Source organism: Cygnus olor, chromosome 24, assembly GCF_009769625.2.
Source record: "Cygnus olor isolate bCygOlo1 chromosome 24, bCygOlo1.pri.v2, whole genome shotgun sequence".
NCBI classification, from domain to species: domain Eukaryota; kingdom Metazoa; phylum Chordata; class Aves; order Anseriformes; family Anatidae; genus Cygnus; species Cygnus olor.
Genome location: NC_049192.1, coordinates 3861760 through 3883547, shown reverse-complemented (window position 1 = coordinate 3883547; position 21788 = coordinate 3861760). Strand labels below are relative to the sequence as shown.

General features: G+C 55.7%; 1 protein-coding gene across 1 annotated transcript; it reads left to right on the top strand.

Annotated features, from left to right (window-relative positions):
- The first annotated feature begins 4634 nt into the window (after window positions 1-4634).
- On the top strand, window positions 4635-21060 carry DENND2D (DENN domain containing 2D). The gene is made up of 12 exons (XM_040535573.1): window positions 4635-4800; window positions 7853-8037; window positions 8631-8743; window positions 8856-8925; window positions 9317-9394; window positions 9489-9629; window positions 11664-11812; window positions 11912-12089; window positions 12583-12624; window positions 13571-13661; window positions 14099-14338; window positions 15375-21060. Exons 1-12 carry the CDS (start codon window positions 4743-4745, stop codon window positions 15434-15436), a joined length of 1407 nt encoding a protein of 468 aa, XP_040391507.1. The 5' UTR covers window positions 4635-4742; the 3' UTR covers window positions 15437-21060.
- The last annotated feature ends 728 nt before the right edge of the window (window positions 21061-21788 follow it).

Genomic DNA, 21788 nt, shown 5'->3' with positions numbered 1-21788 from the left:
GGTGACAGTGGAGGGGGGCTGTGGTCCTTAGGAAGGAGGAGGACCTCCCCAAAAACAGTGGTCGGACGGTGTGGGGAACACCCCAGGATCCCATGACATTCCTCCCCAGCTCCCCCAAAGCCCTTGCGATCCCACAGGTGGCAAAATACTGCAGGAACGCTCGGGAACATCCAGCCCCAAGTGCCGGTGATGTTGAGAAGCTGATTTAATTTCACAACCTGCAAAGCCCTTGGGGAGGAAACGTGGCCAGGACGGCGGGGCTGGCTCTTTCCTATCCCTGGCAGTCTGACTTCAAACCTGAAGTGCCACAGCCGTGCACAAATCCGCATCTTCCTCACATCCCACCCTGCCACCTGGATGGGCAAAAACACCCTCGGTGTCCCCTTTCTGCTGCTGCTTGTGACTGGGGTCACCTCCTCCTCGCAGGGCGCGGGGAAGCTGATGTCCTTTGCACCCAGCACAGCAGCCAGTGGGGACTGGGGGGAACGGAGGGAGCAGCCAGCAGCCGGTTATCTGATCCCGGCCGCTCCGGTGTAAACTTAGCATGGCCTTTCGGAAAGTTCTTGCTGTGGCAAAACACGCAGTAAATCACTGCCCTGGATGCCAACAATATTTCGAGATTAGCAAATCTTACAGAGCTCCTTGAGTAAAAGCTTGGTTCAGGGTCAAGGTTTGCAGCCCTGCCAGCGTAAATGGGGGGCTCTTGCTGTGCCAGTGCACCCTGGCCCCCCGGGGCTGTGCTGAGGTGCAAATGCTTGTTGTTCTTTGGAGAGAGTGGGGCAAAGTCTGGGGCCAGCACCATGTGCAGGGCAGCAGTGTCATGGGGGTGGCCCCCCAGGCCATCAGAGGCAGGACTGACCCCCAGCTTCTGCCCTCCCCGTCCCAGCCTGCTCAGCCCAACTGCGAAAACCCTGAAAATCCCCATTCTCCTTCTTTTCTTTGACAAGAAGCAAAACAAGCTCCCCACTGGCTGCCCCAGCCCAGCATCATCCCACGCTCCCCAGGGGATGAGCCACCACCATCCCCAGTGCCCTGGTGCCCCTGGTGTCCCCAGCACCCTGGCAGGTCCCTGAGCCACGATGCTTCAGAGCAGCAATGTCCAGAGCTCTGCAAAAGCCACCAGGAGGCTGGACCCTGCTGCCACCACCTGCTTCCACATATGCTGCAAGTTTCTCGAGCTCAGCTGGGCACTAATTGTGCGCCAGAGCCCCGCTTGGGGGGCAAAGAGGAGGGAGAAACGCAGAATAGGGGCAGCAAGCACCTGGGAGCCAGCACCGCGTGCACCCAGACGGACACAGGCTTTGCACGCTGCAGCTGATTAACACCTGAAACACACTGCCAAGGCCAAAGCAGCCCGGAGCTGGCATTTTTACCCGGGACAAGTTCCTGGCTTGGTACGCGGAGGCTGAGGAAGGTCTCGTGCTACACCTGAGGCAAGGCTGCGCAGCGCGACCCTTTCCATCTATGGATGCCCGCTTGCAAACCAGCGATGCCAGCCCAGCCGTGAGCCTGTAAGCTGAGACGTCTTTGCTCCTCCTGACCATCAAACAGCCCCAGAAAGGAACGGTTTCCCTGCACTATATTTGCAGGGTGGGGGGGGCTGCAGCCCAGCACCAATCCTGCCCTCCCACCCAGTGCTGCCCGAGCCCCTCTGCCAAACACCACATCCAAGGAATCCCAAGGGCAGATTAAAATACTTGGGATTAAAACCAGCTTGGTGCAAGGAAAAGCAGATGGATTTGCTTTGCTTTTTAATCACTGGGAGCTTTGCACCCCCCTCTACGACCACCGTGCAGGAAGTAGTCCCTAAATCTAAAAGATGAGGCTTTTTTTCATACAGCAATGCGTGGCATGGGTCAGCGGTGATTTTGAAACAGGGCTCTCCGCACCCTGGGTATGGGCGCAGGGGGGTGTAGGGCCATAGGGGATGCATCTTGCTAAGAAGCCCCATTTTCAGTGTCCCGTGGGGGTTGGCATTTCTCTTCCTCACCCAGTCTGGGGCTGCTTCACTCCTGGTTGTGGGACGGAGCATCCCAGCTGGCGCTCAGCCCCTGTGTCCAGGCAGGGCCCCCTGCACCCCTGAGCATAAAGGGAGAGGGGCAGGTGGAGGATGTTACATGGCACCCCGATTTGGGGATCAGCCAGCTCCAAACAGGGCAGAAACGGTGCAAACACAAGTGAGCTGAGCCCACCTGCCCTCAGCAAACCTCCCGAGAGCCGGACAAGCAGGGAGAAAAGTCTCCGGAGGAAGCTGCCCTCTCCCGCCAGCTCTCCAGAGAAGTTTCTTTGCTCGAATGCTGCCATCCAGTGGGACAAACGCCCTGGAGTGGGAAAAAGCTGGAAACGTGGCCATGGGAGTCCCAGCCCCAAGGTGGGTCACCAGCCCCAGGCTGCCCAGGGGGGTCCTGCCAGGAACCTGAGCCCCCGGCTCCGTGCCCCAGCCCTAGTTTTGTTATGGGGTAAAGTCAACAGCGCTCCCGTGCTGAAGGGATGCTGAGCCAAGAAGCTCCAGCTCCTAATGTCCTCCCGAAATGTGGCACCTGGTGAGGGGATGGGGAAAGGGTGAGGATGCACTGGGGTGAGTCAAGGGGCAACAAGGTGAGGGAAGAGAGAGGAGGAGGAGGAGGAGGAGGAGGAGGAGGAGGAAGAGGAGGAGGAGGAGGAGGGGTTGCAGTGCTAGCGGGGTCACAGCACAATGCCCAGGGCTCCGCAGGGAGAGGGTTTGCAGCGGGATGTTTGCATCCTGAATACACCACGCTAGCAGAAAACCAAATACCAGCGTGTATTCATCAGCACTGGGGCTGCAAGGGAAAAACAAAACAAAACACAAAGCTCCCCGGGCTCAGTTTGGTGAAGCAAAATGATTTTGGCAGCGGCAATGGAGCAGTGCAATGGCGAGCTTTGCATCCGCAGTGGCCAGAAGCCCCCCAGATCCCACAATGTGCCCGTTTGTTGTCACGGTGGGTGGCTGGGTTCCTGCAGAAAAGAGCTTTCAGTGGGAATATTCAAAGTTCAACCTCTTTCAGCAGCGCAAGGTTTGCTGGATTGTGCCAGGGGCACAAAGGGACAGTGTTTCCTCGGGAGCGGGGAGGTTTGTGGCTGGGAACACGGCTCTTTTCTTCTGCGCACAGAAGGCATCTGAGCAGAGTCAAGGCGTTATCGAAGCACAGGATCGTAGTCAGAAGCTTGGCTTAAAGGAAGCAAGCAGAAAATATTTGTGCATATGGAAAAAAAAAAAAAAAAAGAATTCGGGGATTTCTTCTGGCTGAAGGCAGCAGCCATTCTTCCAGAGTCGCTCCGGTTTCCAGGAAAGGAGGGATTTTCCTCTAAAATCGAAAGGGAAAACCCCTAAATTTTTATTCTCCTGTTGTGCCAACAGGAAATTTCTCCTAGGAGCAACAAACACTCCAGCTGCAATCTCCTCCAAGATGCCCAAGTGCTCTTCCAACCCCTCGAGATCAGCCAGAAACCGTCCCCAGACCAGCAAATCCCTGAGGACTGCAGCGAGGCAGCAGCGACAGGGAAGGAAAGGGGACGGGAGGTATCACAGCACACGAAGGGAGGGGATTTGGTGTAGGAAAACTGGGCTATGTCTGAAAAAAGCCATGCTCCGGCACTAAGGCTAAGGTCTGTGCATAGCTCATCACACCTAAAATCCTCATAGCTGTGCCCAAAGCCCCCTCTGGGCGCTTTATTTGCTGTGTAAGCACTGCCTAAAAGTGGCAGAAGAAACATTGAGGGTCTGGGCAGGTGAATGATGGGGAAAGGGGATTTTTTTTTTAAAGATATCACTGGTTTTAGAGAGTCGTTTCCCACTGATGGGTCTGGAGCGGTGAAACCATGAGCAAAGCCCAGTGAAGCAGAGCGACCCCGCAGGCTGCCTGGCGGGGACGGGGCGGCCACCGCGTAGCAGTGCTAATGAACCCTGCTCCCCCCACTAGCACAGGGAGCTGGCAACTGGCCTCTGCAGCCCTGGAGCTGGCCCAGCTACCTCTGAGTCACCCGGAGAGGGAAGCAACGCTCTGCCCGATGGACAAACGCCAGCACAGGTGACTGCACAACCCGGCCGGCGTTCCCAAGTCCAGACAAGCTCACAGCCATGGGGATGAAAGTGTGGCGGCAGCGGCAGGGCGGCTCGGCTGGTTCCCCAGCACGCCGCAGAGGGGACCCCAAAACCTCTGGCCCCTAGAGGGGACGGTCCAGCATCATCCCCGGCTTCGGGGTGCGCCCCTCCCGGCCCCTGGGCAGCTCCCCCCTACCCGGGCTGGGGCCGGCTCCCCACCCTGATGCCCACGGGGCACTTCCCCAGTGCCCGGCTCCCCCATGCCCAGGTCCCCTTGGGTCCCCGGTGCCCGGTGCTCCCGGTGCCCGGTGCTCGCCGTTTCCCTGTGCCCCGTGCTCCCTGGACCCTCGTACCCAGGGATGCTCCCGGCTCCCCCACACCCAGGTCCTCCCAGGACCCCCATGCCCGGTGCTCCCGGTGCCCGGCTCTTCCTCCAGCAGCCGCTCCCGGTTCCCGTGCCCTGTCGCTCCCCGTTCCCGGTGCCGCCGCCCCCGTGCCCCAGCCGGTGCCAGGTGCTGCCCGGCCCCCCCCCCGCTCCTCCTCTCCTCTCCGCCCCGTCCCGTCCCGTCCCTCCTCCCCCGGGAAAGCGAAAGCGCAACGGCGGGCGGAAGCCGAACCGTGCCGAGCCGAGCCGTGCCGCGCCGCACCGGGGGCGCACCGGGGGCGCACCGGGGCCACCATGGCATCATCCATCGGCAACTTCTTCCGACGGAGCCTGCGGCGATCGGGCCGCAGAGGTGAGGGCAGGGAGGGGCCGTCGGGACGGGACGGTGCCGGTACCGGTGCCGGTGCCGGTGCCGGTGCCGGCGGAGCGGGGACTTGCCCGGGCAACGCAGCTCAGCCTCACCGGGAGCGGCCCCGGTCGGGCCCCCCCAGCCATGCCCGGTGCCCGCCCCAAATCCCCGGGGCTCGCCGCATCCTCTGGGGGGCTCAGCCCTTGTGCTGCGCCCCGTCCCCGCGGAGCCAGCCCCGTCCCGAACGAGCCTGCTCCATCCCCCGGGGATTCGCCCACCCCCGGGCACTGGCACCCAGCCCTGGAGGTTGGCACCCACACCAGAGGGAGCCCCCGGCTTCCCCCCAGCCACGTCCCCAAAGGCTTTGCCAGCCCTTTGCCCGCTGAGCTGGCATCGGGCATGGTGGCCACAACAGCCGTCGAACTGGCCCGGATCAGCTCCACCAGCCCCGGCATCCGCAGGGTGCGGTGCCACCGAGGCAGGCAGCACCGCAGGGCCGCCGGGAGGGTGGCACAGAGCTTGGTCCTTTGGGATCTGCCAGCACTGCCGAGATAGGGAATGGGGGGCTCCTGCCTGCCCCCACCTCAAGACGGAGCCAGGCTGGGGATTCTGGGGCTCGGTGTGACCCCCCCCCGTGGGCGCTGTTGTGTGCAGGCTGGTTCTCGCTCTCGCTGTGATATCTCGATTGTTTTTCCAAGCTCAGCAGAAATGTCTCACTGAGGCAAAAGCCATTTCCTCCCCGCTGGGGCAGGTGGGTGGCTGCGTGGTGCGAGCGGCTCACTGCCATGCAAATACACGCGTGGGGCTGGGAGATTTCCCCCCGCCGCAGCCCAGGAGCTGTTTGGGCAGAACAAAACAGGTCGTGCCGCATCACGAAGCAGCCCCGAGCGCTGCCCTCGGCTGATAAGAAACTCCCCCAACAGCGTGGAAAGCTGTTCATGCAGAAAAAACTCCTCCTTTTAATGCCGGTGCCTTTTCATCGCGGGCCAGGTTGCAGTGCACCAGCCTTTGCCCTCTCCGTGCTTGTGGGAGGGAGGGGTGGGAATGCACAGCACCAGCAGCTGCTTCCCTTTGGAGCTGCGTCCCCACCACGGCCTCGCTCAACCAGGGACATTCCCTGCTTGCAGTGGGGGGCTCTGGGCTGTTCCCAGTCCCTTCCAGCTCAGGCTACGCCAGAGTTGTTGGCTGAGACAGCAGAGCAGCAAATCCCATCCCGTGACAGCAGCCTGCATCCCCGGGATGCGCGGAGAGCTGCTAATCCTGGTGGTTTGGGGGAGTGCTGGGATGCCACATTACACCAGTCCCGTGCTGCACAGTGGTGCATGGCCCCATACATCCCCGGAGCTCATCTTCCAGCTCAGGGATGAGGTGCTGTGGTCTTGGAGGGATTTAGGCTTGGACACTTTGTGACCCAACGTGGTGCAGGAGAGCCCAGCCAGGTGAGTGGCACCATGCCCTCAGCAGTGCTCGCTGGGCCAGGCAGGATCGTGGGTCTATCTGCGAGAGGCAGACCCACAGCTCGGTGTCAGCAGCTGCCCCGCCATGGAAGGTTTTCTCTTAAGTGTTTGAAAATCCAATGGAGAAAATGCAAATGCAGATCCTGTTGGAGAGCACGTCTTGCATTCCCTGAAATACAGGACGGGACAGGACAGGACAGGACAGGCAGGATTTAACCGTGCTTTCACCTTACAACGTGCAAGGGGAAAGCAAACCAATGCTGGCATCCAGCAAGGACGGGAGCCGCCAGCAGCCCTCCCCACGGTACAGCCTAGACAAGATGATGGAGAAATGAGAGATGCCCAGGGACAGGTGATTCTGGTCCCTGGGCAGGGACCACCCGTGATGGGACAGCCAGTGTCACCTCCTCGGCCGAGCTTTCTGCTCCCGTCGGCTGCCAGTGACCAGGAGCGAAGGCTGGAGCCCTGTTTCAGGACTAAAGGAGATGGCTACGGAGCTGTGGGGGACACGCAGGGTGGGCCTGACCCCAGAACTGCCATCAGAGAAGGACATGGGAGCAGCCAACCACAGCTGGATATTGAGCTGCTGAGCTGCAGAAAGCCCACAGGATACTCTGGGATACGGGGACAAACTGCAGGAGTTGTTTCATCCATGCGTTTGTTTTCCTGCCTGTTACACCTAGAAGCAGCTCAAGCGTTGCTGTAATGCCGTGCCATAGTCAGAGGCAAGACCAAGTCCAGGACAGCTTCAGTGCTGGGAATTGGGCATTTACAAAGTCACAGGCGGCTGCTGGGAGAGGGCAGAGCTGTGGCATGGCCTCAGCCCCCTGCCAGCCCCGAGCTCCTCCACTGCCAGCCCTCGATCGCGCTGCCCCGTGGCGCCCATCCCAGGGCCCTTGGAGATGTCAGCTCGGGCTCTTCTCCTTCTCGTTTCTCAGTTTGGGGTTGTGACAGCTGACGCTCCCCAGCTGTTCTCCCCAGCCAGCCCAAGAAGAATGAGGATGCAGTCGCAGGGAGCTGCTTCGCTCTGGGAGCTGCGGCTTAGGGAAAACCCTCGAGTATCTCATTTGCAATCAGCAATTCCCAGGACTGAGGGCATCTGGCAGGGAGACTTTGGGATTCATCTCACTGGAGCTTTTGGAGGTGCTCAAGCAACATCTGTGCTGGCTGTTTGCTGTTTTTTTCCCCCTAAGAAAATAAATTTAAGTACTCCAAAAACATTCCCACACATTTCTGAAGAGACCGTCTGCTCTCCACCACCCCACATGCTGGCTTTGCTCTGGGTATCCCTCTGCCCTCACTGACACAGGGTGAAGGAGTTCTGGGGGGCTCTGACAGTGCTTAGATTTTCTCCAAAAGACTCCTAAAAGCTAATTCTTTCTTTCCTTTCCGTGTCCTGCGCTGATGGGCCCCTGGCTGTTCACCACCACCCTTGCAGGGTGCATGGGCATTGGGTCCCGCTCCCCTCTGGTCGGTTCTTGGGTAGCTCTGCGTCTCCCGTCCTGCCACCAGGACACCTCCTGGCCTTTTGTTTCACTGTGCTCTCTTTTTTTTTATTTTTGTTTGGTTTGTTTTTTGCTTTTTTTTTTTGGCTACAGAAGGAAAACAGGAGGCTTCTGCTGCAGAAAGCAACTCCTCGCGAGCGCTGCAAGGGAAGGCAGGAGACCGGAGCTCTGTCCTCTACTCTGCCGGACAGTTTTTCTTTGAGTACCTGGTGGTGGTGTCGCTGAAGAAGACTTCAGATGGACGTTATGAACCCAAGATAGCATACCAGTTCCCAAAGGTAAGGACTAAAGTCCCACTTTTGGGGAAAAATATGAGTTTTCTGAGGTTAAGAGGAAAAGGGGACGTTGCTCCTTCCCCCACCGCTAGAGCCAGTGCAGAACAGGAAAGCACCCCGTGCCCTGGAGGTGCAGACCCCAATGTGGGGCTCTGGGACTGCTGTGACCCCCCCTCCCTCCCTCCCCGTGGTCCCAGCTGGGGGGCACAGTGCCCAGGCGAAGCAGCCCATCGGTGCTCCCTGCTCACCTCTCCCCAGCAGGCAGAGCCCAGTCCTGCTCCTCGGAGCTCCCTGGGAGCTCCAGCAACAAAATCACCTCTTGGGGAGGTGGCACATGGAGACCCCCCCACACCCCGTTTGCAGAGTGCAAACAGGTGCCTGCACCCTGGGTGCCTGCACTGCACCCCAATATCCACGGGGTAAAACAGGCTGAAATTGGGACTCTGGGGAGATGCATGCCCAGGGATGTGCAGGCACCTTCTGCTTCGGTCTGACCCAGGGACGCTGGGGCCAAAAGGTCCCCCCCTGCCCCCAGCAGAACCCCGGGGCTGTGGGCACCATGCGTCGCCCTGACTCGCGGCATCACTTCGTTCCAGCGCGAGAACCTCCTGAGGGGCCAGAAGGAGGAGGAGGAGCGCCTCCTGCAAGCCATTCCCCTCTTCTGCTTCCCCGATGGCAACAACTGGGCGCCTGTCACCGACTTCACCAGGTACCTGCCCCGCTGCGGGGCCCCGGCCGCCACTTCCCACCCGGTGCCGCCGTACGCGGGGGCTGCGGGCTGGGAGAGCCGTCCCATTCCCATGCCTTGTCCCTCCTTGCAGTGAAACCTTTTCCTTTGTCCTGACGAACGTGGACGGCAGCAGGAAGATCGGCTACTGCAGGCGGCTGCTGGTGAGCATCCCCCATTAGCTCTGGGAAGGGTGGAGAGTGTGGCAGGAGGTCTCGGAGGATGGGGAGGAAACTTTGGGAATACGCCAAAGGGCTTTGCACCAAAACTATTAACGACTCCGGCATCCAAACTGCCTTCTCCAGGCCCCAGCACCATCTGCTTATACAGCATGGACTGCGTCCTTGGCCAGAGCACCGGCTTCGAAAATCCTCCAGCGGGCAGTTGTTTTCTTTTTCCGTTGAAATGCCAGAGCCATCCATGCCCCTCGAAGGGCATCTCCTTGGGTTCCCAGCACATCTCGCGTGGCGAATGGGGCTGGAGTTCACTGGGGAGAGCAGGGAGATGGTGTCGTGGGGCTGGGAGATGCTCAAACCCTTTTCCATCCTCTTCCAGCCCTCCGGCCGTGGCGTCCGCCTCCCTGAGGTCTTCTGCATCATCAGCTGCCTGGGCTGCTTTGGGCTCTTCTCCAAGGTAGGGACGCGGTGGCTCCATCCAGCACAGTGGTGGCCCTGGCAGCTGTCAGGCCACCCACCGGGGTTTGACGGCTCCTTTCTGCCTCCCCCAGATCCTGGACGAGGTGGAGAAGAGGCGCCAGATCTCCATGGCGGTGATTTACCCCTTCATGCAGGGCCTCCGGGAATCGCCCTTCCCGGCTCCAGGGAAGACGGTCACCATCAAAAGCTTCATCCCCGAGTCGGGCACAGAGGTTGGTGGGGTTCTGGGGGCTCAGCACCTTCTGGTCTGCTCCAACATGGGGAGCCCGGGCTGCCCGCTGGAGCATCCTCCATATCTGCAGCACCCATGGGTGCTCCCTGGAGCAGTGGGTCAGGCTGGGGGGGCTTCATGCCCTGGGAGATGTGGGTGCCCCCTCCCTCCTTGCCGAGGAGGAGAGCAGCCAGTGGTGAGGATGAGGAGGAGGAGGAGGAGGATGAGGAGGAGGAGGAGGAGGAGGAGGGTGAGGAGAAGGGTGAGGAGAAGGAGGAGGAGGAGGGGAGGAGGAGGAGGAGGGAGAGGAGGGAGGAGGAGGAGGAGGAGGAGGGGAGGAGAAACATGGATGGGATGAGGCTGAGGATGGATGAGGATGAGGATGAGGATGAGGATGAGATGAGGATGAGGCTGGATCCCATCCACAGTGATGCCACCTTGCAGCTCCATCAGCCCGGAGCTGGAGCAACCAATGCAAACCTCACCCGGCCACCGTCCTTAGCTCGCTGCCGCTTGCACGAGCAGGGCCCGTGCGTTCTGGCACCGCGCCGTGCCGGGGCACCTGCAGCACCCTGCCTGCAGCACCCTGCCCACGAGCCGCAGGTCACACCTCTGGGCTGGGGCTCGCGGTGGGGCCAGGGCTGGGCACTGTCGCAGGCTGCGCAGCTCGCCCTCCGCACCCGAGGGTGTGCCGCCGGCGTGCGGCAAGCCCGGCTCTTTACCTGCGGTGCTGCTCAGAAAGATCTGAGCAGGGCACGGTTGCCCACGGGGCTCGTCTCGCCCACGCACCGCACGGGGCCAGGCTAGCACAGGCAGAGCCTTTTCTTTTGCTTTTCCTTTCTCCTCCGGTGAAGCTTCAGTGAAAAAGTGGTTGGATCTGCCCCGGCACCTCGCAGGATAACGTCAGTGCTGAGCATCGCCGGGGATGTGTCCTGCCAGGGTGGGTCTGGGAAGCAGGATCCCTTCTCTCTAGTGCAATTTGGCAGCTGGCTATCAAATTGCAAGAGATTTCTTCATCCAGGAAAGCTTGCGCAAGGGCTTTGCACATTGCTCAATGCTCTGGCTGAGGGCCAGGCTGCAGGGAGCGTGGCTGGGGGTGACGGAGAGGGAGGACACATGGGGACGGTTCTTCGAAAGAGATGGGCTTTGGGCTCCAGGCAGGGGCTGGAGCAAGTCGGGGAGATCCATGAGAAAACGGGAAGGGGGTGAAAATAAATTCTGGGTGCTGCATGGGCCGGGAGCTGAGGACCACGCAGGATTTGTACTGGAAAGGGGCTGCGGAGCCCGGCCAAGCCCTGAGCTGCTGGCTGGGAACACAGCTGGAAGTGTGTCACAGCCCGGGGAGGAGAGGGTAATCCCCGAACCCAGACAAAGCTGGGGCCAGGGCTGTGATGGGCAACACAGTCCTGCCAGCCCCTCGCTGGTCGCTGTCTGGGGCTGCCCACAGCGGGGAACATGCACCGGCCAGGTTTAGGAGGCTCCTCTCCAGGGCAGAGCCAGCAAAACGGACAGACCACCCGCAAATATCTGCTCCGTGTTTCACCTTTGGGCCATCCTAGCTGTCACGAGGCGAGCTGGCCCTCTGAGGGAGTCTTTTGAGGAAGCTTATGTGGTTTTTATAGCAAAAAAGTCATGTCCTAATCCTTCCTCCTTTTCCCGGGCAACTTTCTCCGCTGTTGCTCACAGGCGAGCTGTCAGCTGCTGAGATCGGGGCACTTCCCTGCTGGGCTCCCACCAGAGACTCATGAGCACTGGAGAAAAGACGCATTTTGGTTAAAATTCCATTATCCTAATTAACAAATGCCACAGTACGCATCATCACTGCACCTTTGTTGCTGCGTGTCCCAAATCGCCACGCAGGACAAGAAGTTTGTGCTTTGCAGAGGATCTTGATGGAGGTGCTGCAAACTCCAGGAAGGGTGTTTGGGCAGCGCCATGGTCATTAACTGCTCCCAAACTGCCTTCTTGGGGGGCCAGGTCGGTGTTGGGGGGACATTTCACCTCCTAAGGGGGTTTGGTGGCTCTCCCTCCGCAGCTCATCGAGCTCACGCGGCCCGTGGACGCCCACCTGGAGCACGTGGAGTTCCAGGCGCTGCTCCAGCGGCTCAGCCCCAACCTCATCCTGCACATCTTCGCCTCCGCCGTGTTGGAGCGGCGGCTCATCTTCCTGGCCGAGGAGCTGAGGTGAGTCCTGAGCTCTTTATTTTCAAAAAAAAAAAAAAAAACACCACCAAAACCTTGCAGGATGCAGCTAAGCTCAGGGCGCCCCTTGTCCTCTCGTAGCGTCCTCTCGCAGTGCATCCACGCAGTGGCTGCTCTCCTCTACCCCTTCACGTGGGCTCACACCTACATCCCCGTGGTCCCCGAGTGCCTGCTCGACACCGTCTGCTGCCCCACGCCCTTCATGGTCGGCATCCAGATGCGGCACCTGGAGCGGGTCCTGGATCAGCCCATGGAGGAGGTATTTCAGCCAGGGAGGGTGAAGGTGTCTGGATGGAGATGTGAATTTCTCCATCACCCTGCAATTGTGCTGGCTCCGGGGCTGAAGGCTCAGGTTGTGCCCTTTTCCCATCTGGAAAGATAATCTCCAGATTGGGTTTTTGTGTCCCTCCTCCTTCTGGCACCTGGGGCAACACCTCCACATCCCTGGGTGCTGCCCCAGGACCCACAGCCCTGACCCTGGGGGCTCAGGGAGCCGACATCGGCTGCTGGCTGCTGGCATCGTCCCAGCCCTGCAGAAGCAGAGAGAGGCTGGGGACAGCCACCAAGCCTGGGGCAAACACGGCCCCTGGGGAGATGCCTGCAGCACAGAGGGACCGAGCCCTCTCCTGCCACCCTCGTGGGCTGCAGACACAGTGGTCTGATCCCAAAATGGGTGGGAGGAGGCCACGGTGCCAGGGATGTCTTGGTGAGCCTGGTTGCTCAACCTGGTTGCTCTCTCTGCTCTCTTTCAGGCTCTGATAGTTGACCTGTGCGAAGGGAAGATCATCCGGGCGGTAGGTGCCCCTGCACAGGGCCTGGGGCTGGGCTGGGCCCCCTGTCCCTCCTCGGTCCCAGCTGCCTGGCAGCTCTCCCGTTTGGGTGTCAGAATGTCAGGGTGTCCCTCTGCTGTGGTTTAACCCAGCTGGCAGCTCAGCGCCACACAGCCGTTTGCTCACCCTCCCCCCTCCCTCTCTGGGATGGGGAAGAGAAACAGGAAAATGAAGCCTGTGGCTTGAGATAGGGACAGTTTATTAGGACAGAAAAGAAAAGAAAAGAAAAGAAAAGAAAAGAAAAGAAAAGAAAAGAAAAGAAAAGAAAAGAAAAGAAAAGAAAAGAAAAGAAAAGAAAAGAAAAGAAAAGAAAAGAAAAGAATAGTAATGATAATAGTTCTACTACTAATAATGTGTACGAAACAAGTGATGCAGAATGCAATTGCTCACCACCCGCTGACCGATGCCCAGCCTATCCCCGAGCAGCCGGCCCCCCCACCCCGGCTAGCCACCCCTATATATTGTTTAGCATGACCCCATAAGGTACGGAATACCCCTTTGGGCAGTTTGGGTCAGCTGTCTTGGGTCTGTACCCCCAGCCTGCCCGCTGGCAGGACAGAGCGAGAAGCTGAGAAGTCCTTGGCTTAGTGTAAGCACTGCTCTGCAACAACGAAAACATCAGCGTGTTATCAACATTCTTCTCATCCTAAATCCCAAACACAGCACCCTACCAGCTACTAGGAGGAAAATTAACTCTATCCTAGCCGAAACCAGGACACCCACAAATGGGTTTCTCCACCCGCTGCATCTGTCCCATGAGCCAGAGCACCTGGGTCTGTGGGCATCCCACGCCCAGCATCACCGCGCGCGATAATGAATGAGCCCTACAGAAAGCCGTGCTGATGGGCTGCCTGAACCCGAGCCACGTTCCCACCAGTGCCAGGTGCTTCACAGCCCCGTTGCCTTCCAGGTCGGGGATGAGGAGGAGATCTTGCCCATCAAGCTGCAGAACGAGATGCTGACGTCTCTGAACAGGCACAACAACAACAACAACGTGCACAGTAAGGGCGTCTCTTTACAGGTGGTAAAATACATGCAGCTGCCCTCTGCGGGTGGCCACAGTCCCCAGCAAAATGGCTTTTCTAATGGAACCTGGCCTGAGGTGTTCCCGCCCCAAACTGAGGCAAAATGCAGCCACAGGAGAGAAATGCCTTGGCCCTTCTCCTGCCCTGCAAAACGTGAGAACAGGAACAAGTGATTCTGCTTCAAAAATCGGGTTTTGTCAGTATTTGGCCTGCAAAGATGCTGCTGCCCTGGAAAGTAAATGCAGCCGGTGCTCCTTTAGCAAAATTAGCTTACAGGCAGAGGGAGGTTTTAAGCAAATAACAGTTTCTTGGGGTGGAAGCACAGCCTGTGAACTGGCCAGGTTAAAATAGGACCATCTTCCGTATGTCCAGAAGTGCCATGCCCACCTCTCGTGCTCCGTGTCCTCTTCCAGCACCCGAGCAGCTGAACACGCTCGTCTCCGAGGCCTTTGTGCAGTTCTTCGTCCGAATAGTTGGACACTACGCCTCGCACATCAAGTGGAGTAAAAACGGCCCAGGCACCTTCCAGGAGCGAGCCTTCTGCAAAGCCATCGCCTCCAAGACCAACCGCAAGTTTGTGAAGAAGTTTGTGAAGACGAACATGTTCTCCCTATTTATTGAGGATGCAGAGAAGAACAGGATCCCGCAGGAAGGTAAACGGCCTCATCTCTCCTTTCTTCACTGGTCGGGTGAGCTCTGCAAAGTCCTGGGGCATTTGGTTAAGGTAAAAAGATGCCCCGTGCCCAGGGCAGGCTGCAGCGCCGGGCTGGGGACGCTCAGGGCAGCAGGAGGCACCTGAGCACCCATTTGCCTTCAATACTTGCATTTCTCCGCCCCTGTCAAGCAATCAAAAAGCCGTCCCCGGGCTCATTTTAGATCTTGTCTGGGGCTGAGGCAGGCTTACCAAGGGCTCAATGTTCAGGCAAACATGCCAGTAGCAGCGCAAATATTTGGCTTGGACTCAGGCAGCAGCTGGGAGCTGGCTCCTAGCTGTGCTGCCAGCAGGTCCTGACTCATCTCTGCTGCCGGCTCCAGCGCGGATCCGTGGTGGCTGGGTTGGTGCTTCCTCTTGCCCAGGAGGGCACCAGCCCGAGCCGAGCCTCCTCCCAGCTCATGATGAGAGCAAATAGAGGCGAGAGAGGTTGAGGACGTCACCAAAAACATCTGTCGGTGGCCAGAGACGTCGTGGCCTGGGGTGCAGCACAGCAGAGGGCGCGTGGGGCAGCGCTGCGGGCGGCGGGCGGCACATGGAGCCTGTGGTGGGTCCCTTACAGCCCGCCTGCAACCTGCCCAGCGGGGCACGGACCTGGGAGAGAGGCATGGCACAATCCCAGCTTTCCTGTCATATTCCCAGCCTACGTCACCGTTCTGGCTGTTCACAATCTCGGGGCCTCCCACTTTCTTTCCTCCTCGCTGGTTGGATAGGAAACACTGAAACTGAATAGGAGTGATGGCGTGGGTTAAAGCCTTACGCTAACCCAAGCTTGATAAAGCTCGTTTGGGGTGGGTGGAGAGCCCTGGGTGGAACTGCCACAACCTCGATGCCACCCTCACCTGGGTGACAGCCACGCAGCCGGGCCCTCCCTGCATCCTGCCGCTCAGCTCCGTGCACAAGCAACGGAGCATGGATGTGACAGCTCTGGCACTTGCGGTGTTTGGTGACGGCAAACGACCTTTTCTTGTCCACAGTGTATTTCCAGCAGAAGATAACAGAATACCATGAACAGAAGAAGCACCGGAGGGACTCCTGAAGTACAGCCGGGAGCACCGGAGCTGGAACTGAGCAGGTCTCTGCCAGCAGCGCTGCGCTGCGCCGGCTTGAGCTGTGCCCCGTCCAAGGGCAGAGCACGCTGGACTCTGCTGGATCTGCCCGCCCGTTCCTGCCTGTGACTCACGAGAAGCACCAAACACCAGTTTCAACCCTTTCCTTTCTCCCTCAGGGCACCATTGCACTGGAAAACTTTTGCACAGAGCTAGCACGCAGGCCGTGGTTTCTTTTCCAGCCTTGCTAGCGACAGGGACAAACCACACCTCAGTGCCCAGCTCTGCACCGAGCCTTTGGCCACATCAGGACTTCACGTGGAGATGGAGGGAAGTCAGGGAGCAGGTGCCTGCTGGCTGCAGGACAACAAGGGCTGTAGAGTAATTGTTAAAGAAAAAAGAAAAAAGGATGAGTAGGAAATGCTGTTATTTCTAATTAAAACAAACCTAGGTTTTGCAAATAAGCAACATCCTATGAAATATGTTTCCGAGGATTCTAGTATTAGCAGTTGTTTCACTTTGTTTTCTGTCGAGATACGCTCATTGTCCAACACCAGCAGGAGCAGTCTCGGTGGGTTTTAGCAGTTTCCTCTGTAGTAGCTCTCTTCTTTGTTGGTACTACTTGGAGAAACAATCCCAGTTTAGCTCTTTGAAGAAACGAAAATACTCTTTCCCAACAGGTTATTTATTCGCACTGTAAGCAAACTGCGAAGGCCACCGGGCTATGTTTTGTCGTCGTGGAGGGAAACAGCAGATCAACAGCTTCGGGCAGGGAGGAAGTAATAGTTAAATCAAGTAGTAAAACATCAACATTCTACTTGTTCCTGGTTTTGATGCCAACTTCTTTTAAAACCTCACTGTTTTTTTTTCAGTGCTGTTTCTGAAATGTGATGCCTGTAGCAGATAAAGCTAAATTGCAGTTCTCCCTCCCTCCTTTTCTAACACATTCACCCAGGGAACAAGCACTGCAGCACAGAAAGCAGGGGCTGGCTGCAGATGCACCTGGTTCCTTCCCGGACATGGAAGGAACCTTCCCTTGGAGGAGAAGTGGATGAACAGGGAAGGAAACTTGCTTCTCCCCAGCAAGAGCTGTGGTAAAAAGCAGAGCTTCATCCTCCTCTGTGGGACTGTAGAGCCAAGCTGCCGTATCGCTCAGCAGCTGCCGGTCATATGTACCACACATAGATGGTTATCAAAACTATCGTTTAATACAGCTTTTGTAGTGGCATTGAGTTGCCACCGAATGCCACAGCGAGAGATTTTATATGAACACGAAAAAATAAGCAGGCTGTCTGCCAGACAGCTTTCACTTTCAGAGCCGTTGAACGCCTGACTAACAAAAACAAGAGACGCAAAGGGCAATTATTTTAGAACTATTTGTGTAGTCATGCACAAATATAAGCAACAGAAAAACACTTGGACAGAGGATAAAAACTGAACAGCAACAAAACACTCCATCCACGCTGAAAGAAATTCAGTGATGTTTTGATCAACTCCCATGTGTGTTTGAGGGAGAGAACCAACAACAATTTGTCAGAAAAAAAAAAAAAAAAAAAAAAAAAGTGGGTTTGGCACTGTAAGTATCTTCTTTGACTCCACAAGTTCACTCTCATGGGTAGAGAGAAAGTTACAAGCAGTCAACAGGAAGTTAAAGGTTAGCGATCTTCTTCTGTGCTTTTTTTCAATTGAGTCTGCCAGCAGAAAAGGGAAACGGAGGGGTGGGGAAATCAAGGGCACTAATCAAGAATTGTCCCTTTGGTAAAGACCACTTGCCTCCCTCTTTTCCTTCTTGCTCACTACTACTTTGAGAAGATGCTGACCTCTTTTGGTTGCGAAGTGTAACACAACATCTCACTGAGAAAAATGGGAAGCGGTCCTTGCTTTGGCAATGGGTCTTCGAAAGAGTTAGAAGTCACGTAAGAGACTCGAAGACTTGCTTCTGCCTAAGAAAAATGTAATAGAAAGTGCTTCCTTAGGTGCTGAAAAGAAAATGGAGATATGCAGAAACTGATCCCTAAATTAAAAAAGATGTCATTCAAATGTAGCCAATGCTGCAGACATCAGCATGGGTTAACTACAGCAGGTTAGAAGGGTTTGTGCTCTCTTGTGTGCTTGCCAGAGAACAATATGAAATGCAGTCTTAAGCTACTTAAGGGACTTTTCCTTTCGATTTTGTTATGGAGAAAGGGACTTAGATCCATTTCCAGTGACCAGCTCAGAAAAGCATTGTTTGGGAAGCATCCAAGTCCTTAGTTCAGCCTCTCACTTGGCTACAGAGAAGCCAAAAGGGGAGAGCAGGGATGGGTACAGAGCAACCAGGCAGCTTTCTGGCACTAACTTCTCTGCCCACCATCCAGCAGCAGCTCCAGAGCTACAGGCAGCTGAGGATGCTGGAGCAGGCTCCAGCCTGCTGAAGAGGCAGTCCCCACGTGCTGTAAGATGAGCTGTCGGGGAAGAAGACTGGTGTGGCCGAACAGGGAACTTTTGCTGAGTCTCCAGGAGAAAAAAAAGAGAGTTTATGTCCAGTGGTAGAAGGGACAGGCAAGTTCAGGAGAGAACAAGGAAGTTGCCAGCATATGCAGAGAAAAAAACAGGAAAGCTAAAGCCCAGCATGAGCTCAACCTGGCCACTACGGTAAAAGAAAACAAAAAAAAAATGTTTTTACAAATCTATTAACAGTAAGAGGAGGGGCAAGGAGAATCTCCATCCTTTACTGGATGTGGTGGTGAACATGACTACTGAGGATAGGGAAAAGGCTGAGGCTCTTAATGCCTTCTTTATATCTGTCTTTGATAGTCAGACCAGTTATCCTTGGGGTACTCAGCCTCCCAACCTGGAAGTCTGGGATGGGGAGCAGAAGAAGCCCCCCACAGTTGAGGTGGAAGCAGTTAGAGACCTGCTGCTCCACCTGGACTGTCACAAGTCTATGGGGCCAGAGGGAATCCACCCGAGGGTGCTGAGGGAGCTGGCGGATGTGATTGCTGGGCACCTTTCCATCATCTATCAGCGGTCATAGTCATCTGGAGAGGTCCCAGATGACTGGAGACTTGCTAATGTGGCACCCATCTGTAAGAAGAGTCACAAGGAGGATCTGGGTAACTACAGGCCTGTCAGGTCAGCCTGACCTCGGCGCCAGGAAAGGTGATGGAACAGGTCATCTTAAATGCAACCATACAGCATCTGCAGGACAACCGGGGGGTCAGGCCCAGTCAGCATGGGTTCATGAAAGGCAAGTCCTGCCTGACCAACCTCATCTCTTTCTGTGACTGGGTGGCCTGCTTGGTGGATGAAGGAAAGGCTGTTGACATTGTCTACCTAGCCTTCAGCAAGGCCTTTGACACGGTCTCCCACGGTATTCTCCTGGAGAAGCTGGCGGCCCATGGCTTGGACAGGTACACTGTTTGCTGGGTTAAAAACTGACGGCTGAGGGAGCTGGGGTTGTTTAGTCTGGAGAAGAGGAGGCCCAGGGGAGACCTTACTGCTCTCTGCAACTACCAGAAAGGAAGGTGTGGGGAGCTGGGGGTCGGCCTCTTCTCACAGATAACCGGAGATAGGACTAGAGGAAATGGCATCAAGTTGCAACAGGGGAAGTTCAGGTTGGAAATGAGGAGACATTTCTTCTCAGAAAGAGTGGTCAGGCATTGGTACGGGTTGCCCAGGGAGGTGGTGGAGTCACCGTCCCTGGGGGTGTTCAAGGAAAGGTTGGGCCTGGCACTTAGGGACATAGTTTAGTGGGTGATAGTGGTGGTAGGGGGACAGTTGGACCAAGTGATCTTGGAGGACTTTTCCAACCTTAATGATTCAGTGTTTCTATGAAAGAGGAAGAAAATGGCCCAGGGCCACAGTCTTCGCCCAGACCTCCAAATCCTCCCACTGTTACCCTCCATTCTTCCGGTATCTCCTCCCTTCCATTATGCTGTAAGTCTTCCTGACAGCTCTGCCCTCATTCCCTATGCCTTCATGACTGATGATGTTCCTGATCAGCAACTTTTAAGGGCTGCTCGTTTTGTGTTGGCCCAACATTGAAAAGCAGCTTGATAATACCAAGTTTGCTTATTCACCTGGCCAGCACAATGTGGCAAGATCTCTAACACCCTTCCATTTAATGCCAGAAGGGTGGACAGACTGCATAATGCAAGAAGCATGCACGTCCCTAGGGTGAATCAAGATCAGTGAAGAAAAAAGACACCATGCTGAAAACCAGGGCAGGTACTGAAGAAAATACCCTATTTATTTCTTTGAACTCAGTCTGCCTCTCAAACCAGCTGCTTGTAGGTGGAGGCACAGCATTTGCTGCTAGAGACAGAATCACAGAATCACAGAATGTTAGGGATTGGAAGGGACCTTGAAAGATCACCTAGTCCCATCCCCCCTGACTGATTGAGGGAACTGGGCCTCCCACCATGGGTTCTCCTTGGGTGGGTGCTGCTCTGTGACACCTCTGCTTGGGTGGTGGAGAAAGCCTCCATTTTTCTGGATGGCCAGAAGCATTCCCTTGCCAAATCAACAAGGCTAAGGAGGTAACCAAGGCATTGTTATAAGAAATAATACCGAGATTTGGGTTCCTGTGGTAATTTTATCAGATCGTTTCATCACTTTGTTGCTTTGTAATTACAGCTTTAATTACCATGTCTGATGCAACTTTTGATGCTAACATACTTGTCTCACTTGTGAAGAACGTTGTATCTAGGGAAATAGAGACCAACATTCAGAAAATTTGGGAACATACCAAAGTTCTCCATCAAGTATCTCAGGATGGAGCTACTTAGGGACTCCAATAGTCGTGGCATAAATTAACCTCATGGTTGCCCAATGTCACCTGGCTAAAACAATTATTTGTATTATTCTGTTGCTAAAGTGTTTTATATTTTGTAGTAAGAATGTCCTAACCGACTATGAATCCCGGAAAAAGCATCAACTTCGTCAGAAGATAGAATCAGGAAAATACTTTAGAAAGTCCTTAGAAAAAGAAAGTATTTTGTAGAAACAAGTAAAAGAATTTACTAACGGTTTAGAAAATGGGGGATTGAAGTAAGGAATAGATGCTAAAGGGTTAACCGTAGAACTCTAGCAGGTCTGGAGAGGCCACCCCATGCTGATTTTGCAAGTTTTAGCTAACACAGATGTATATTGTAAACTAATCACAAGGGCAGGACTGAGACAGGATAGCTCTGGAAGATAAGGGATTTCTATAGCCCAGGCCATTGTGAACACTAGTTATCAAGAAAAGAAAAGCGATAAAACGGGAAGATAGCACATTCCCTGTTAAGCAAGAACGGGTTCAGACGACTTTTACGACTGAAGTGAAAAGTCCATGGTGAGGAAGACATACAGCCTTCATCCCGAACACCCCGGCCCACGACCACAAGGTGGCACTGAGTGTGCGCAATTGGGAGGATTTAAAGGCGGAGACAATGGAAATGATTTCTCGGAACTCATTGTAATAAAACCGCCCTTTCGGGGAGAGGTTATGAATATGTATAGGCGTTCCCTTACCGGTGTAACTCCTGCTGTATAAATACAGGATGAACTACTGTGGCGGGTGCGCACGATTGTGGTGGTGCGACCCTCCGTGCTGCCCAGCGCTGAATAAACACACCTACTTTACAACTTTGCAGGTTGTGGAGTCTGATTACAGGTTGTGGAGGCTGTTTACAGGTTGGGGAGTCTGTTTCCCGCACTTCACCATCTTGTCCCGCCTTTCCCTCACGGGCTGAGGCAGCCTCAAGATGGCGACTGTGGGATGGCCTGCGTGCAGGCACGGGGTTGTGTGAGGGAGGGCTGCAGGCAGCATGGAGGGCAGGCTTAGCCCTCAGCTCTGGGGCTGGGGAAGGTGCTGAGACCCTCCTGGAGTGGCCTCGCTGGTCTGGAGAAGGGAAGGAAGGCTGCCTTGCCCTGGCCAGCGTGCCTTTTGTGTGTGCTTCGAGTGTTAGGTGAATCTCTGGGTTGTGAGCAAAGAAGGTGCACGCTAATTAGAACGGTAATTTTTGATGCAAACAAAATAAAGGGAAATATACCCTGAAGTCACACTATCCTGCTTCCTTAGCTAGCCAGTTCCTGGGTGTCCATTGTCATAATGCTCAGGGTGACATTTCAGTCTCTTTCATGCTTGTCGCAGGAGTCATTGTACACCTTGAATAATTATCCCTGAAAGGTTGTGTAGAAGAATCTAGTGTTAATGCAGAAGGGAGTGTCGTGCAGGTGCAGTGATGGAATTTGTTCAGGGTTCCCTAAGTGTAAGAGATGACCGTCTAACTTCATGTTACCCAAATGCTGTTCTTTCCCAGACATTCATTCCTTTATATTCCTGGTTATCGTCCAGAAAGGTGGTTTATTCTTGTT

Excerpts from the sequence above, each read along its gene's own strand:
- DENND2D (XM_040535573.1), top strand. The coding sequence starts at position 4,743 with ATGGCATCATCCATCGGCAACTTCTTCCGACGGAGCCTGCGGCGATCG. Across the intron at positions 9,395-9,488 it reads GCTTTGGGCTCTTCTCCAAG|ATCCTGGACGAGGTGGAGAA; the intron begins GTAGGGACGCGG and ends TGCCTCCCCCAG. Across the intron at positions 12,090-12,582 it reads TGGATCAGCCCATGGAGGAG|GCTCTGATAGTTGACCTGTG; the intron begins GTATTTCAGCCA and ends GCTCTCTTTCAG.